The 19,578-nt window shown below is 27.1% G+C and overlaps 1 protein-coding gene and 1 long non-coding RNA gene across 5 annotated transcripts; both read right to left on the bottom strand.

Annotated features, from left to right (window-relative positions):
• Nucleotides 1-312: 312 nt before the first annotated feature.
• On the bottom strand, nt 313-19,034 carry LOC126839027 (uncharacterized). 4 transcript variants are annotated; one of them, XR_007685764.1, is made up of 9 exons: nt 3,229-3,421; nt 3,121-3,153; nt 2,114-2,291; nt 1,983-2,047; nt 1,208-1,352; nt 1,074-1,138; nt 737-926; nt 516-674; nt 316-441 (listed from the first exon to the last, which is right to left on the bottom strand). XR_007685764.1 is itself a non-coding variant. In XM_050573947.1 (8 exons), the coding sequence occupies exons 1-8, from the start codon at nt 3,343-3,345 to the stop codon at nt 583-585; spliced, it is 885 nt and encodes a 294-aa protein (XP_050429904.1). In that variant the 5' UTR covers nt 3,346-3,421; the 3' UTR covers nt 448-582. The 4 variants fall into 4 exon arrangements, 1 of the variants encoding a protein (XP_050429904.1); XR_007685765.1 differs by having other exon boundaries at nt 332-441; nt 512-674; XR_007685766.1 differs by lacking the exons at nt 1,983-2,047; nt 2,114-2,291; nt 3,121-3,153; nt 3,229-3,421 and adding exons at nt 15,838-15,902; nt 15,968-16,145; nt 18,864-19,034 and having other exon boundaries at nt 313-441.
• LOC126839032 (uncharacterized) lies at nt 14,092-15,299 on the bottom strand. Its single transcript, XR_007685767.1, has 5 exons — nt 15,184-15,299; nt 15,050-15,114; nt 14,504-14,648; nt 14,307-14,439; nt 14,092-14,210 (listed from the first exon to the last, which is right to left on the bottom strand). It is a non-coding gene; the product is annotated as an uncharacterized LOC126839032 (long non-coding RNA).
• Nucleotides 19,035-19,578: the final 544 nt, after the last annotated feature.

Here is a 19,578-nt window from a genome sequence, read left to right as displayed (position 1 = left end):
CGGTTTTTCTAAACACTTTTTCGGTTATGTGCCAGAGCTAAGACATGAAGATGTCAAAAACCTCTAACGCTGAAGTTTATTTATTTTAAGAAGAAAGGAAATAGTTACTTTTTTCGAAGGAGTACTATATCAGAAAACCACCTGCAAGATGATCATTGTGTCTCGTCGGAGTATTCTTGACCTTTAAAGGATCAATACTTGTAAACCTTTTAGGTTATTAACATAATATTAGGTGATAAAGTAAAGAAAATGACTAATTTGTATGCAACTAAGTATGAAAGAAAACTTTTAACACGAATATTTTATTACATGTATTATATTTATTAAATCTTCAGCATGTACACAAATTAATTAAATAACCGATTGATTATTGACAACCGTTTAATCCTATTTAGGTAAGTGTATTCTTTTTATATTATTTTGAGAAATAATTTGTAATATCTGAAACAAGTATACATTTTTAAAACATGGTTTCGGCTTGCATAAACATAAACTATTCTAAAAATTTTACAAACTATTGATATTCTGTAAAACTGTTATAATTTTCAATGAATAAATATTCTCTTGAGTCGAGAGTAGAGTTTAGTTATAAAAGTTCATATTTGATTCTTTGAACTGCTTATAATCATTATTCATTACCAGCATATATTCATAAAACTCGATCAAACCGTCGCCTGGAAAAATGTTAACGTTAATTAATAATAATTTCACTACAATGTTGTTCTTAAGTATTTACCGTTTATATCCCCCTCCATGATCATTTTAGTGACTGATTTTTTGGCTTTAATGGCTGATTCCTCAGAGTCTAATTCTTCAATGGCCTTGTCTGAATCAATTTCGCTCAATGCTTTAACAAGTTCATCAACGCCAATAAAGCCATCATGGTCTTCGTCAATTATACAAAATCCCTTGTATATATTTGCCACCTAGAAATGTTAAAAAACACAATATTTTTTTTAAATATTTATATTTTTTGATAAGCTATAAGATTCCCTTCTGTTTATTCTGTAGTAATATGATCACTCATACTGAAGTACTTAACTAAAAATAATATTAAAATAATTACTACTAACCGCTACCGTATCCGCAAACATTTTTAATATTTCCTCGACCCTCGTCCATTTTATTGGCCATTTTACTGTAAACCGTTTGTGAATAATTAAAAGAAAATTCAATAGGTAGTTAAGATGTTTACTACCGTTTTTACCATTAAGATCTAGTAATTCTGAAATTCCTTCCCCGTCTGGGAACAGTATTTTAGCATCTGTATTTCTCTTTATTACTTCCACGAAAGATTCACTCGAAAAAGTGTCATTTTCGTTGACGTTTTCATTCTCCACAAAACTTTCTTTCTAAAATGAAATAAAAGAAACGCATATTAAGTCAATTTAATAATGACGTTTTTGTATAAGGCTTAGATGCAACAAATACACTAATAACTTGTATACTTAAATAATTTTTTTAATTGGAACAAAATTGCTGAGGATTTTGTCTGGTCTATAACTAGTTTTGGACAATTACTTTCGAAGTTAAAAAAATTCTAATACTTTAAACCTCATTATCCTCATCTTTCCTTCTTTTAAGTTACTATACAAAAAAAATACTTAAGATTTTTAAAGTCTATTTCTCGTTATTAATAAAACAAAGTTTCAAGTTTTAAATCGTCAATGATCAAAACATAATATAGATTTTGTTTTGTATTTGATGAAAGGTTCAACTTATAATTTGGTTGAAGTAACCAATTTAATAAGAAGGAAATTCTAGAGTGAAAAAACTTTTAAACATCTTGAGCTACTTATTCTTACCTAAAAATGTTAGTTTGGTTATCATTAAAAATTTTAAAGTTTGTAGACCTTCTGGAAAATTTTAAAACTTGAGTAATTTATAATATTTTACAGTAATATAAATAAATGTTTTTTAAAAAGGAAAAATTATGGAAAATGGATCACCCTGTATAGTAATAATAATAAAACTGAACAAACCATTGTCAAAAAAAATATTATCGGTGACCATTTTTTCAACTGTTCCAAATTTATATTTGTATTATCTGAAAATAATTATGACATATGTAGAGTGATTTTATCGTAGAACATTGTTTTATATTTAATATTACCATTTAAATTAATTTTCTTTGTATATATATCTGCATGGTCAACGGGGAGAAATCCGTTGAACTCATCGAATACTAGTTTCTGTAATTCTTTTGAAGAGATTAAACCACTTTTATCGGTATCGTGCTTGATAAATATACTTTTCCATTGATCGTCTGTGATTTCATCTAGATTTATATTCTAGAAAATTATGTACAGTCATTTTATTGAATCTTTTTATCAAGAAAGGGAATAAGTAGAGTTAAAAAGTAATCAAATTTAAAAATCATCGGTTAAAAGCGAAAACATAATTTTTTTGCACTAGAAACGTTTTATAATTTTTTCCTTTTAAGTACTTATTTTTTTTGTTATTGGGGGTACTTAAACCATCCTTATATTGTCGTACTTGTTAAATTTACTTGCAGTTCATCGTTTACATCCTAGTATATTACATGAAATGCATTTTTTGAAAATCACTTATTTAAGAAAATAGTACTAAAACATTTTGGGAAACAAGAAAATCGGGTTTATACTAAAAAAAAAAAAATCTAAAGAATCCAAAAACTGTTTCTTTTTTACATTTAAAACATAAAAATATGCAGTTTTTCAGATTTTTATGTGTTTATTTTGTGTTTGATAATTCAAAGCATAATTATTTAAATAAAAAGATATTCAATTAGTTTTTATTTTTATTATTCGAATAATTTTTAAAAATATTATTTAAATAGTTTGTATTTTAAAACATTATTTCTTATAAAACTAATATATACTACATTTATAAAATATTTAAAATACACATATTCTATATGGGAGGACAATATTTTATTCGAATAAATTGTTAACAAATTTTTCAAATAATTTCTAAAATAATTATTCGAATAACATTTTGTTCGAATAGCGTATTATTCGAATAAGAATCTTAACAACCTTTTTAGAAAATATGTTATCGTATGTATTTCATTGCAATCGATTTTTATGGTATTTTGACCATGTATAGCTTTTAAATATTCCTAAATGTTTAGATACATACCACCGTACTCGTAGAATCTTCATCCTCTTTTCGCTAATGATAAATTATAAAACAATTATTTTGTATACTATAAGCTTTTAAATATATTATCTGAACTTTAATACATACCACACTAGTAGCAGTTTCCACTAACTCTACTGGTATAGCTCTACTAACTTCGGTACTACTTTTGTCTATACAACACACGGCGCACAAAAGTAGTATAATATTAATTTTTGATAACATTGTATTTTAAAATGTATGTACTTGGTGCGTATGAGACCTGTTGCCAAATGAAAATGTTCTTATTGTTGTTCTGCGTTTCGTTTTACAGCTTTATATTTTTTACGTATTTCGAGTAAAAACATAAATTGTAAACAACCATCATAAATTATCTTCTATTCTAAAACAGCTTTTTCGCAACAAATTTTATTTTTTCAGACGTAGTTTCAAGTACGTACAAACAGTCGTGAAAAACAATCATAAATTATCTTACGATATAGAAAACAACAGCTATTCAAGCAAGTAGCCTTTAAGAAAACAGCGTTTTTTTGTTTAAGTATTGAACGTCATACATGCGTGTTCTGGGTCTGTTTTTCTATGTTTACACGTTATTGGAAAATGACATAATACATTGCGCAAAGAGAATTAATATTTATTTAAAATATAAGCACACAAATGATAACAACAAATCATAAGAACAACATACTATTGTTTACTATGAAAATATATTTATTATGTTCTTACTAATCCTTTACATTTTCGACAATATTTTACTGCTCGAGACGTTAAATTAAAAAAAAAAAAAAATTCATCAAAGCCAGACCCCACAAACAATAAGCGATATCAATGTTTTTGTTTTATATTCTACAATATTTTAATTAAATATTTGATTTATTCCCTAAGCAATACCAATTGTTAATATACTTATGGAGTTTAAAATTATTGCACATTAAATAATGGTGTACTGTTTACTTTATGACCTAAAATTCCAAAAACATAAATCAACACTAGTGAACAAATTCTATCAAATATTAGAAATACTAAAAACCCACATTACATTATAAAAATTCAGTGTATTAACAAACTCAGGGTTTCTTAAATATAATTGAAATAATTATTTTACACTTTTTTGTAAGCAACGTAATAATACAACCTTATATAATAGAAGTTTTAACTGGAGTTTGATTATTAGTGACTAGAGTTTTTGACGCTGTTTAAATTGTTTTAAAATAATAGACTGTAATTTGCGTAAATACTTACAAGGAAATCTCAAACAAAATATTTATAAAAAATGTGTTTATAAAATGATTATATACTTGGTTTTGTACAGATAAAGCTTAGGTCATATACATTTTTAAACCTCGCTGTGATATTATCACAATCAAACGCTTTGATGCGAATATGGAAATAGTAAGAATTCATCAAAGTTTTAACCACCAAAGTCCAAACAAAGCACAATCAAAACCAGCACAGTCTAAATCAAGCACAGTCAAAACGAACTCTTAGGCGAAGAAGTAGGATGATATTTTGATCTGAGAACAGTGTTTTTAAAAAAAGCGCATGCCTTTTAAATGATTTTATAAAAATGTCCATTCGATCAGAACTAAGGTTCACCAATTGATAGTAAATAAAATTAAAAGATAAAAAGAATGCAATCATTTTTTTTTTTGGGACGGGGTGGTCTCTATTTTTAAGAGTGAAAAAGTAAAATTATTCTAATTCCACACCCCCCTCCCAACAAAGCGCTAACTAGACACAATTATTACTGGTAGATACTTGTTGATCAAGATATCAATCTGAAGGTTTTAAAGTTAAATCTGTTTATGAAGTGAAACTTAAAAGATTGAATGTTATACATAGCAACTTGGCCCTTGAACAAGTACAGAGAAATGTTAACTATAGTGTATAACTATATTATTATCAACGCTAGTATTTTTGGATACAACTTGATACGAGTTGAAAAACAATCCAAATGACAAACACCTAATTGTTTTTAAAAAATACTTGAATATCCTACAAAAATACTTTTTTTAAACAGTAACTAATTATATTGTTAAATACACTTTAAATTTAATATTTTTGTTTTTAAAAAAAATTAGATAACAAAAAATAATTGTTTTTAATTTTTGATTGCTACAATAACACGATACGATCAAGAATTAATAGTTACATAAATATTAAGTTATTGATTAAACTACAAATTTTTACTTATGTACGAATAGCAGATTACAAACAGACATTAATTTTATTAACATTGGTACTCGATTTAAGTATTGGAAAAAAATAATTTTTTGAATATTAACATTCTCATTTCTTCGTGAAAATAAGTTTTATAAGAATAAGACCTTAACGAATCATCCTTTTTAAATAGAGTATAAATTTATCAAACTTAAATCAAAACAAAAATTTGTCAACACAGAGAAACGGCAGTGGTCTTCCACGAAGCCTAGGTGTTAGACGTGACTGCTGAATGCCGTGTCAGTGGTGGAAGCCCAAGAAGGCAGGGGGCACTTCACCCCTCTCCACCCTTTATTTGGTAAGTATATTTTATTTATTATATTTATGACGAGCAAACGAAAAACGGTTTTGTATAAGCGGAACTAGACTTTCACATTAGGGTGGGTCCATAAGAATACGACACCTGATTGGGGCTTTGTCCATAGGCACAACAGACCTAAGGGGTACTAAAATTATGTATACCTGACCAATACTTCTTATCTTAAACCCATTAGATATAAAATAAAATATTTGGAAACAAAAATATTCTAAAATAAAAATTTGAACAAAGTATGTAGGTACATTATTAAAATTTGATGCGTACAAATCAAGAATTGGAATTTGAATTTTTGAAGATGTTAGTTTTAAACCGATAATTTTGCTACACCTATCTATAAAATGAAAATTGTTTGTGGTTAAACATATTAAGAGTTTTAGAGTTAAACAAATATTATCGGGTTGCTTCTTCCCTCCTCACTTTAAAAAAAATATCAAGTCATCATTTGTGTGTATTGTTCAATCAACTTTTTGTTTGGGTATGACCCTTAAAAAAGAGTCTGTTTATAAAAATCACTCGGATGGGTGTATTTACTCTATCCCCTTGGAGGGGGGGGGGGATAGAATAAAAAAAATGTATGTATGACATCACATAAGCATACAAATTATTGATCACTACATTTCTATTATTGTATGTGGTCTGGTTTTTGAACGTTTTAGACCTAAAAACTAGATAAAATTACCTCTACTTAGTAAGATCCTATTTCAATTCTATAAATATATATTCGACTTGTTTAGCAACTTTACTGGGTTATGTAGGATACAGATTTTTGTTTTTTGCTATTTTTATAAAAAAAAATTGGGTTTAAGTATTAAAAAAATGGCAAATATAATTGATTTATTTCCAAGAACTAAACATTTAAAATAAAAATCGGCTTCTTACATAACGTGGAAAATTAGCCAAAGAACTCGATCTCTTTACAGAATTAAAATTGGACCATCATCATATAATATAGTCGAAATTTAGTCTGACTTTTTGGTCTAAAATAAACCAAAATGGCTTTTACCCATAAAAAAGATTATTTAAAATAAAAATAATACCCTAAAACTTATACAAATTAACCGGTAAATTAATTGACATGGTCTAAATTTATTAAAACCTATTTTTCTCAAAGATTGCCTATACAAAACTCCTTAGAAACAGAACGCATGCAATTCGTTTAACGAAGATGATTAGTTAGTTATTAGTAGATATAGATACATACTACATACACAAATAAATATCCAGAGGGTGATTGCCCCCCTCCTATACCAGTTTGATTATTTCAACAAATACTTTAAATTTGACTAAGAAAACAAGTACATATGCTAAATCTATAGAATTGTATCCACTAGTCATTAAAGATAGGTAAATATAAAAGTACAAAAGTACTATTATAGTTGCTTTGCAGACAGTCTTGTGGCGCACTCTATCAGTAAACTGACAGTATTGGATTCGTTATTGTTAAATATCTCTTGCCATTGCACGGTTTCGAAGTCATTCAGACTTGGATTTGTATTCTAGAATATTTAAACATCGAGTAGAAAAATGTATTTATTATTTGAATCAGTTACATAATCAAGGCAATCATAACATTGATGTAAAAGTGTCGAATAAAAGAAAGATGTGCCGCTTAGAGGAAAACGATAACTGTGAACATGTTATTGAGAGTTCACTGTACAAAGCAACTTTGTAAAGGACAAAAACTTACAGAAAAAAACTCTAACGCTGAAGATAACTCATTAAAAGAAGGAAGTAGAAGCAAACAGTAAAACCGTTAATTAGTATAAAGACACAATTATGGTGAATGATAACGCAAAGTTGGATTGGGATTTTCCACGAGATGTCCATGTGGGAGAACCAACATAAACTGATTTCTGCAATATTCCATACAGACTTTATCATATAAAATTGCTTTCGATATTCAAGTTAAAAAAAACATAGAATTATTTTTAAGTAGGTAACTAATAAATTCATAATATATTAATATTATTTAATATTAGGTTTTATTATAAACTTTTTAGGTTATTAACATAATATAAGGTAATAAGGTAAAGCAAAGGACTAATATGTATGCATCAAAGTATAATGGACAAATTAAAAATATGCAAGCGAATATTTTAATACATTTATTATAATTATTTAATCTTCAGCAATTGTACAAATTATTTATTTGAATTTTAAACAAATATACATTTTTAATATTTGTATTTGGTTTTCCAAAAATCAAAAATGACTATAACTTTAAAAATGTTTAGCATAAAAACTGTTATATTTTTCAATAAATATTATTATCTTGAGTCGAGAGTAGAGTTTAGTCATGAGGGTACATCTCCGGTTCTCCGAACAGCTTATAATCATTAACCATTATTAGCATGTATTCATAAAAATTAATCAAACCGTCGCCTGGAAAAATGTTAATGTTAACTTATAATAATTACCACTACAATGTTGTTCAAAAGTATTTACCGTTTAAATCCCCATCTATGATCATTTTAGTGACCGATGCTTTAATGGCTGCTTGCTCAGTGACTAAATCTTCTAAGTCTGATTCATCTGAGGAAATTCTTGAATCATTGCCGATCCATGCTTTAATCAGGTCATTAACTTTTATAACGCCATTTTCGTCCTTGTCAATTATGCAAAAATCCTTGTACATACGTGCCGTCTATACATTTTAAGAAACACATTATATATTATGTTTTAAAACAAAATGCGTAATCATTATTTGTTTAAATATGTAATTTACACGCGAATCTACTCTATGTACTACTACTAATAATATTTAATTATTAAAAGTAAAATTCACTACGAGTATGAAAAACTTGACCAAGATAAGGTAGAATGATCATATTAATAAAGTAAAAATAATATTAAAATTATAACTACTAACCATTATCGAATCCACCACCATTTTCATTATTCCTGGAACTTCGTCCATTCAATTCGTGAATTTTCTGTAAACAGTTTGTAGATAATTAAAAAACAGAAATTCATTAGGTAGTTAAGGATTTTACTGTCTTTTAGATTAAATAGATCTAGTATTTCTGAAATTTCACTATCGTCTGGGAACAGTATTTTAGCTTGTTCAACTTTCTTTATGTTTTTCACGAAAGATTCTCTCGAAAAAGTCTTAGTTTTGTTGACCTTTTTGTTATCCACAAAACTTTTTTTCTAAAAAAAAAATATAAGAAACGCATATTATGTCAATTTTATAATGACTTTTTTTGAAAGACTAAGCTGCAACAAATATTATACAAAATGATTCATTAAGTATAAATACACTCAAATTCGTATATTTTCTTGGTGATCTATCGATTTTTATATCTTTAATGTGGACTTATATACTTAATTAACTTTTTTCATTAGGAATATTTTGCTGAGAATTTTGACTGTTTTATAACTTATTTTGGACAGTTACTTTTGAAGTTATAAAAGTTGTAATATTGTTAACTTTTTTATCCTCATCTTCTCTTAAGGCATTATTCAAAAATACTACTTCAGATTATAAAGTCTATTCTTCGTTATTAATAAAACTAAAATTAATAAGAAGGACAATTTTAGAGTGAATAAACCTTCAAACATCTTGTGCTAGTTATTCTCAATTTAAAATTTCAGTTAAATATTTACGTTATCATTAAAATTTCATAAGTTAGTCTGGAAAATTGTAAGACTTGGGTATTTTATAATATTTCATAGTAGTAATATAAATACATTTTTTCAACTATACAGAGCAACAATAATAAAACTGAACAAACCATTGTCAAAAAAAATATTATCGGTTTCATTTGTAGCAAGTGTTCCAATTCTACTTTATTCTTATCTGAAAATAATTATCACATTTGTAGAGTGATTTTATCGTAGAACATTGTTTTATTTTAAATATTACCCTTTGCATTAAGTAAATTTGTATATATCTCTGCTAGGCGAACGGTGACGAATCCGTTGAACTCTTCAAATACTAGTTTCTGTAATTCTTTTGGGGAGATTGAACCACTTTTATTGATATCGTACTTGATAAATGCATTTTTCAATTGTTCGTCTGTGATGTCATTCAGATTTTTATTCTAGAATATGATTTACAGTTCATTTTATTCGAATCGTTTTATCAAGAAAGGGGAGAAGTCTAGTTAATAAGTAAAAAGTATGGTATGTGGAGGTAATTTTACAAAAATTTCATGTTTTTTCAATCTTCCAAAATTAATTTAACCCATTTCCTGATATCGTAGAACGTTGAAATTTAACCCAGACACTCATTTTGGATGACAATACAATGTTCTGTCCAAATATTGGGACCCATACATGCAGTTCGCAAATGCCGGGGGTCGATATGGGGGGGTCATTTCACTAAACATTTTTTTTTCAAATTTTCCAACAAAAATTTAGTCATCTATTCACCAATTAGTAAGTACCCTTTATAGGACTAAAAAGTAAAAAAATATTGAATAAATAAAAAAAAATTTTAAAATCATGCTTTTCTAAAAAATAGTAAAAAAGTGAACTAAAAATAAAAAGATATTTTTACTTCAATAACAATTTACCAATCAATTTTAGCAAATCTTATTTAAAGTGACAATTACTTTGAAAACAATCTAAAATTAACTACAATTTTAAAAAATGTTAAACATCTTTAATTTTTTACTAAAAAGAAAAGCGTGAACCCTATTCAACAAAGTCTCTAATAAATCTATTAGATAACATTTCAGATAATGTTATAATATATTGTAAGTTTTTTGGTAATTTAAATTTGGTTCAATATTAGTGTGTGACACATACATTGCATAATACTGAACTCAATTTGTTTGAGTTTGTTTTTTAAAATATTATAAAATTACTAAATATGGCAAAAATTAGAAAAACAGAATAAAAAACGTTTATTCTTTACATATTAATGTGTATGGAATAAATAATTTATAAATACTTGAATGAATTTCACCGATAATTCATCATTATTGGTTTAGCCGAAAATAATTATTATTATAATGTATTTTAAGCCTAGTAAAAGTGAAGAGATAAGAATAAACAAATATTTCTATTCTACTAAATATTCGTTGTGACTGGTGCAAATAAAATAAATATATGTATACCTTAATAACTTTGAATCAGATTTATATATCATTCGAATACAACTTTATCTAAATAATCTTTTACTTGAATAATTTTAGAAATAGTTAAAGTAACTTTCAAAATAATTATTATATTTATTATTTCAAACATAGTTTTTAGAATAAAAAGTTGATGAAATAATTTCAAATAATATTATTTAAATAGTTTGTAAGTGTTTTTTTTTCAAGTAACTATATCCTAAAACATTGTTTTTTACAAATCCAAAATATACTATAATTATAAAACTAGTATATAAATATGGGGAGACATTTTTTTATTCTAATAACATTTTATTCGAATAAGTATTTGCACTATTCTACTTACAATATTATCCAAACAATAATCCTAACAACCTTTATAGAAAATATGTTGTCGTATGTATTTTATAGCAATAGGTCTTTATGTAATTTTGGCCTTGTATATTATACTATCTTTCAAATATTTCTGAATGTTTAGATACATACCACCGTACTCGTAGAACCTTCATCCTCGTTCCGCTAATAATAAATTGTAAACAAATTATTTTTTATACTATAGGCTTTTAAATATTACTGAACTTAAATACATACCACACTAGTAGCAGTTTCCACTATCTCTACTGGTATCTCTACTATTGTATCTCTACTACCTTCGGTACTATTTTTGTCTATACAACACACGGCACAGAAAAGTAGTATAATATTTTTTGAAAACATTGTAATGCAAAATATGTACTTGGCGCGTATGAGAACTGCTAGGAAATGTAATATTCTTATTGTTATTTTGTGGTTTTTTCGCAGTTTTATATTTTTGACGTATTTCGAGTAAAAACAAAAATTGTGAACAACAATCATAAAATATTTTTGAACACATTTTCTCAAACAACATTTTATTTTTCTGACCTAGTTTCAAGTGAGTATAACATTTGTGAAAAACAATTATAAATTATCTTACAATAGGTATGGAAAACAGCAGCTATTCTAGCATGAAGAAAGAAATATCTCTACTCTACACTCTGCCACCCGTCCTAAAGTTTAAACTTTAATAATTTTGAAAATAATTATTCAAAACAAGTTATTGACCCGTCAAAGGGTTCAGCAAATTAGTCTTAATTAAATATATAGGTTAACATTTAAAACAATTGTTTAACGTAGTTGTTCAGTTAACTGAGATAATTTAATATTTATTTAAAATATAAATACACAAATGATAACAACATATCAAATGAACAACATACTACTGTGTATTAATAAAATACATTTATTATGTCCTTACTATTGCTTTACGCTTGCTTTGAACAGAAAAATAGGTCAACTATGTTTTATTACTCGAGACGTTTAAATTAAAAAAAAAAATCTTCAACATTCATCAAAGCCAGACCTCCCAAACAATTAGCGACATCGAGATTTATTTTGTATTATACAATATTTCAATGAAATATATGATTTATTCCCTAAGCAATATTGTTGATATATTTGTTGGAGTTTAAAGACTGTTAGCAAATTATTGCACATTAAATAATGGTATATTATGTATTTTGTGGCCGAAAATTCCGACAAAATAGTAGTAGATAAATAAACACTATAGACACAATTCTATAAAATAATTAAAAAACCAAAAAACCACCTTTGATTATAAAAAATGTCAGTGTATTAACAAACAATTTAATTTTTAGTGTTTTTTACAGTCGGTGGTTCCTAAAGTTAATTCAAATAATTATTTTACACAATACTGGAAGCATCGTAAAAATACAAGCTTTTATAATATAGATTTTAACTCGAGTTTGATTATTAATGATTTCCGCAGATATAAGAAATGAACTTGGGCAAAGTGATTGCGAAAGTACTCTTACGATTCAAGGGATCAAAATAGTTTAATGAGAGTTTGGATTTTCAAAAATATCCATCATCTTAACTTATCACATGTGTTTCATACATCGTAGGTACATAGAAATTGTACTTTAAACAGTTTTTGACACGTGGGATGACATTTTGGTCTCGGGACACTTAATAAACAACACTGATTGTTCCTAGAAGGAGTACAAGTATTTTCAATATTTCGCTTTTTTATGTGTAGTACAAGACTAAAGTTTGAAATTAAATACTAAAAAATCACCAGCTGTGGCCCAATTACAATAAGTAGCTCTTCATTGACAATTATTTTTTACAGCTATGGCATATCTATCCTCAAAATGTGTTTTTGTTATTCACACCGAGAATACAGGCTGTTCCACAATGATTCGACAAATGAAATAACTTTTGTTCTAGTAAATATTTTTAAGATTATTTTTTAAATTAATTTCTATTCATTTGCGCTATAAGCACCATTTTTTTTTCACATAACTATTTTACTTAATACTAAAATAATATTTTTTGTTACATTTAAAAAAAAAATCAAGATAGCCATTTTAATAAGAATAATTTTCTGAAAATTTTGACTGGTCCATAACCAGATTTGGATTATTACTTAAATTGCGCCAAACATCTTTTTGCGACGATTATTATAGCAAATGAATGATGGCGGTTGAAAAATCGGTCAGTTGTTTTGGGTTTTCCAGGTTTTGAGGATAAGAGCGTCATTTTTTCTATATTTCAATATATCTCCTAGAATGAGTACAAATGTTTTCAATATTTTATAAATACTCTGGATTTGACTAATACAAAATATGCATATGCTTAACATACAGAATTTTATCCACTAGTCATCAAAGATAGGTGAATAAAATATATTAATATACAAATGTACAGTCTTGTGGCACACTCTATCAGTGAACTAACAGTATTGGTATCGTACTTGTAAAATATCTCTTGTTGCTCAGTTCCGAAGTCATTATGATATGGATTTTTATTTTAGAATATTTAAGTATCGAGTAGAAAAATGTATTTATTATTTGAATCAGTTACATGATCAAGGCAATGATAGCATTGAGGTAAAAGTGTTGAATAAAAGAAATATGTATCGCTAAGAGGAAAACGATAACTGTGAACATGTTATTGAGAGTTCACTGTACAAAGCAACTTTGTAAAAGACAAAAACTTACAGAAAAAAACTCTAACGCTGAAGATAACTCATTAAAAGAAGGAAGTAGAAGCAAACAGTAAAACCGTTAATTAGTATAGAGGCACAATGATAATAAATGATAGAATTCTTTTCAGGTAACTTATAAAGTCATAACATATTAATTTAATATTAGCTTTTATTATAAACTTTATAGGTTTATTAATACAATATAAGGTGATAAGGTAAAACAAAGGACTAATTTGTATGTATCAAAGTATAATAGAAAACTTAAAAATATGCAAACAAATATTTTATAATATTTTTTTAATCTTCAGCAGTTGTACAAAGTAATTAAATAATTTATTGATTATCGACAACCGGTTTGAAATATCTATTGAAATGTATGTATGAAGTTTTCATCAAACGTACAATATTAATTCTTGTGCATAGTGTATTCCTTAATGTTATTTTGAGAAATCATTTGAAATATCTGAAACAAATATACATTTTTAAAATATGTATTTGGTTTTCAAAAAATCCAAAATTACTAAAATCTTCACAAATTATTGGTACTTAAAACTGTTACATTTTTCAATGCCTAATATTCATTTGAGTCGAGAGTAGAGTTTAGTTATGAGGTTACGTCTCTGGTTCTCCGTTCTGCTTATACATATTGCTCGTCATTTGCATGTATTCATGAAAATCGATCAAACCGTCACCTGGAAAAATTTTAATGTTAATTAATAATAATTTCCACTACAATGTTGTTTTTAATGTTTTTACCGTTTAAATCCTCCCCCATGATCATTTTAGTGATTTCAGCCTTTTTTGAACCAATGTCGACCCCTCCTTCAACCAGGTCATTAATGGGAATAAAGCCATCTTTGTCCTTGTCCATTTCACAAAATCCCTCGTATATATTGAACATCTAAATGTTTTAAGAAACACATATTATTATATGTCTTAAAACAAAATGCGTAATTATTATTCGAAAAGTTGAGAATCTTTTTTGTATACTATTTACTTTAATATTAAAATATTTGATTATTAAATAGTAAAATTAAAATTCACTACGAATGTGAAAAACTTGACGTTATATATATGTACAAAAATGGGTGTAGGGAAATTCTCAATTTTTGTTCATTCTGGCTAAACTGTGTCGCAGCAAAATTAAAAAAAAAAGGAAGTACCTGAGTTTTTGCATCACTGGCTAAAACTCAATATGACTGGCGGTTTTTTGATAAACGTTAAAATACCCTTCTGTTTATTCTCCACGTAGTATGATCACTCATACTGCAGTACTAAAGTAAAAAAATAATAACTACTAACCGCTAGTGAATCGCCAAACATGTTATAAATTTCGTCGAGCCTCATCGGTTTAATTGGCCATTGTACTGTAAACAGTTGGTGGAAAATTAAAAAAAAAAAATGTCAATAGGCAGCTTGTTTACTTTTGTTTTTACCAATAAGATCTAGTATATCTGAGTATTCGTCCTCGTCTCAGAACAGTTTTTGAGCTACTGCATTATTCTTTAATTTTTCCACGAATAACTCCCTCGAATAAGTGAGCTTTTTGTAGTGGTAAACTTTCTTCGCTAAACTAGTCTAAACAAAATTAAAGAAACGCATATTATGTCAATTTAATGATGACTTTTTTTTTGTAAGGCTTAGATGCAACAAATATTATACAAAATGGTTCATCAAGATTAATACACTCAAGTTTGTATTTTTCCTGGTATCTATCGATTTTTATTTCTTAAATGTCAATACTTTAGAGCACACAAGTGTTATGTCCATTTTTTTTCAAAATCGTGATTTCGGGCTCATTTGATTCAGTTTTTTATCAAGAATTCAGGAACACCAAAATTACGATTTTGAAAAAAATGGACATAGCACTTGTGTGCTCTAAAGTATCGATGTGGCCTTAAATATTTAAGTAACTTTTAAAATTGGGAATTATTTGCCGAAAATGTTGTCTGGTCTATAACTAGTTTTGGACAGTTACTTTTGAAGTTATAAAAGTTCTAATACAGTAGTATAAATACATTTTTTTCAAAAGGGAAAACTTTAAAAATGGATCTCCCAATATAGTAACAATAATAAAACTGAATACAAACCATTGTCAAAAAAAATATTATCGGTGTCCATTTTTTCAACTGCTCCAAATTAATTTTTTTATTATCTGAAAATAATTATGATATTTGTTAAGTGATTTATCGTAGAAAATTGTTTTAATTATAATATTACCCTTTGAATTAAGTAATTTTGAATATATCTCTGCATGGCTAACGGTGATGAATCCGTCGAACTCATCGAATACTAGTTTCTGAAATTCTATTAAGGAGAGTGAACCATTCTCATCGGTATCATGCTGGTTAAATAAATTTGCCCATTGCTTGTCTGTAGTGTCATCCACATTTCTTTTCTAAAGTATAATGTACAGTTCATTTTATGCGAATCCTTTTATCCAGAAAGGGAATAAGTCGAGTTAAAAAGTAAAAAGAAATTAAAAATGATCGTCAATAATTTTCACAACAATTATTCTAATATTTTCAGATATAGTTTTTCGATTGAAAAGTTTAATTAATAATTTCAAATTTTATTATCAAATAATTTTTAAAAATATTTTTTAAATAGTTTGTAAGTTTTTTTTATTCATGCAACTATACTTTGATTAATTATTCCGTATTATAGTCCAGGAAAATAAGAAAAAATAGCGGAAAAAAATGTTGGAAAGCTGAATTTTGTTGTACACCTTAAGTGAAGGGTCCTTATAACATACTAAAAGTCCTTTAAGATCGGACGCCTGCTAGCTCCGCTAGAGCGCGCTTTGTGTCAACAAAATCAGTTTTTTGCAAATAACTTGTTATTTTTTAAGATTAAAAGATAAACACTTTATTGCATTGATATATACTTTATTGTAGAAGAAATAATTATCTATAAAAAAGGTATTTATACATTTTTTTTTTGGAACAATATTTACTTAGATAATTGCACATTAAGTATCAATGTATTGGAAACCTGTGTTTTATGGCGTCCGTAATTGTCTGACACGTTTTTTTTATAAATATTTGTTACTTAAATTTATAAAATTCACACTATTTTTTAATAATTATTACACAACAAAGGCAGATTATTTTAGATTATATTATTACAATTACATAATTTTAATGGAGGTTCCTATTAGTAATGGAGAATGAAATGACCTAGGTCTAGCAGCAGATATAATAATATGAGCTGCAGCGGTGCGTTTCCTATGTAATTTATTTTCATTTTTTTGTTTTTTTTCTTTAATGAGCGTTTTGATATATAAGTTTAATGCTTTAGGAATTTGATTTTGTAAATCACACAAAAAATTGTCAGATGAAGGATTATGTATCTAACTCATAAACTTGGGACCTAATTTATTCCCTTATAATTTTAGCTGCAGTCTCTACAACCCGTAATCTGTCTTCCGTTTCATCTTTTTTTTTTCATTGTACCATTGATTAGTTAAAATCTTATAACCGGTATTACGAAAACAAATAGTGGTTTTTTGTGTTTTAGAAGTTAACACTATAATGTCATCTTTATATTTGTGTTTTAAACGAGCAATAACGGACTTTATTTCAAGCTCATAACCATCATCTTTTACCTCTTTTATTAAATCTTCAACTGCATATTGACATTCATCACTACTTTCCAAAATGTTGAATATTTTTTTCCATCGCAAAATTCAGTGCCTCACTTTCTGGTCTACCACATTTTATTCCATGTCTAGGCAAAGCAAAAAACGTTTTGTGGCAGTCACCGTGATATTTAGCCTCAGCAGCTACTAAATCAAACACATTACAAATACGATTAACAATCTTCTTACCCCAATCATCAACTCTCTTTCTCGCCATATCCAAAATTGAAGTCCGTACTTCTAAACTTTGGACTTCGTGAATTTGCCTCCGTTTTTCAATGTTTATTTTTTCTCTCTTTTAAAAAACTCGTCATCTATGACTCCGTCACAAAACATACATTGAAACTAAAATTAAACTCTGATATAGCTGACCTTAATTTTCATTTTGTTGGTGATATATAACTTGTACCAGTTAATTCGTTAGATTCATTAACTGCATTGATTGTGACTTTAACGCTTTGAGGGCGGGTGTAATCCTTTCGACATTTTATATGTGCTTTCATATTTTCGGAAAATTTTAACCACTTATCGTCAAGTCTTTGTTTACTCGCATTTATTACTGAATCTATTCCATTCGATTTTAAAGTCACCACGTTACTTTCCGATGTTATTAGCTTTTCACAAATGAAACACGTACTTGAAGACATTGTGTCAAAAATTCAGTTTTATTAAAATTCTACTTAAAATTGCAATATGCAAATAAAATAATAATGTAATACCGAAAATAATACGCGACGTGTTCATGCGATAAGCTCAACAACACAGCCCGCATGCGACTATGACTTAAGGTAACTGACTTGCGATAATCATAACAATAACAATAATAATAGGTTTAATACTGATAGTCGTTCATATAATATCAAATCAGACAATGATAAAATGTGCACTTATTTATATCTAATAAAAATAAAATAAGTTTCCAATACAATGATACTTTATGTGCAATTATCTAAGTAAATATTGTTCCCACAAAAAAATGTATAAATACCTTTTTTATAGATAATTATCTCTTCTACAATAAAATGTTTAGTATTTATCTTCTAACCTTAAAAAATAACAAGTTATTTGCGAAAAACTGATTTTGTTGACACAAAGCTCGCTCTAGCGTCCGATCTTAGGGGACTTTTAGTATGTTATTAAGGACCTTTCACTTAAGATGTATACCAAAATTCACCTTTCCAAAATTTTTCCCGCTTTTTGCCAAAATTGGATCTAATTTGCCTGAACTATTAATCTAATTCATATTTTATTTACAAAAAAAAAAATAAAACCAGTATATCCTTTGGCCAATTTTTTGTTCAAATAACATTTTATTCTAATACGAATTTGCACAACTCTGCTTACAATATTATTTATACAATAATTCTAACTATCTCGAAAATATGTTATCATCAATATTTTATTTCAATAGGGTTTTTGTTATATTGGCCATGAATACTAGAAGTTTACAAATATTATTTAATTTTAGATACATACCACCGTACTCGTAGAATCCGCTTCTTCCGCTATATTGTTTATCTTTCCTTTACCAAATAAATTTAAGACATTCGATACTATACCTGCGTCACTATTTTTCACTGTAAAACACACGACCCACAAAAGTAGCATAATATTTTTTGAAAACATTGTAATGCAAAATATGTACTTGACGAGTATGAGAACTGCTAGGAAATGAAAATGTTTCTTATTGTTGTTTTACAACCTTATATTTCCAACATATTTCGGGTAAAAAAAAATAAAAAATCTGTGAACAACAAACATAAATTATTTTTGAATACATATTTTAAAACAACTTTTTCGTCTAACATTTTATTTTTCTGACCTAGTTTCAAGTGTGTACAACATTTGTGAAAAACAATTATAAATTATCTTACAATAGGCATAGAAAAAAACAACTATTATTTAAATGAGGTCCTACACAAATAAAAAATAAAATTATTGTGTTTACACTTTACAGACACAAAAAAAACCACATCATTCTAAAAGCAATACAATCTCAGCTATATCATCGAAGCTAGAAGTCAGGCTTTAAAATAGGTCAAAATTATATGTTTTCAAAATCACTGATATCCAATTATAAAATTATTTTTCCATTTGACCACTTACTTAAAGGGTTATGGTCAGTGTCTTGGAGAAGGGAAGGGTGTAGATAATTTCCAATTTTGTTAAAAAAATGTTTTTGAATTAATCT

This window comes from Adelges cooleyi, unplaced genomic scaffold (assembly GCF_023614345.1).
Source record: "Adelges cooleyi isolate 19-005CV unplaced genomic scaffold, UGA_ACOO_1.1 ACOO_flye_CR_arks_rails_tigmint_CR_PRNA_30, whole genome shotgun sequence".
In the NCBI taxonomy this organism is placed as follows: Eukaryota; Metazoa; Arthropoda; class Insecta; order Hemiptera; family Adelgidae; genus Adelges; species Adelges cooleyi.
The sequence above is the reverse complement of the archived record's forward strand: the minus strand, read 5'-3'. Positions and strand labels throughout refer to the sequence as shown.

Bases quoted from the DNA above. Each gene is read 5' to 3' on its own strand.
- LOC126839027 (XM_050573947.1), bottom strand. From the start codon at position 3,345: ATGTTATCAAAAATTAATATTATACTACTTTTGTGCGCCGTGTGTTGT. The intron at 3,154-3,228 runs GTATGTATTAAA...ATTTATCATTAG, and splicing joins TGGAAACTGCTACTAGTGTG to CGAAAAGAGGATGAAGATTC. The intron at 1,353-1,982 runs GTTTGTTCAGTT...ATTTCATTTTAG, and splicing joins TAATATTTTTTTTGACAATG to AAAGAAAGTTTTGTGGAGAA.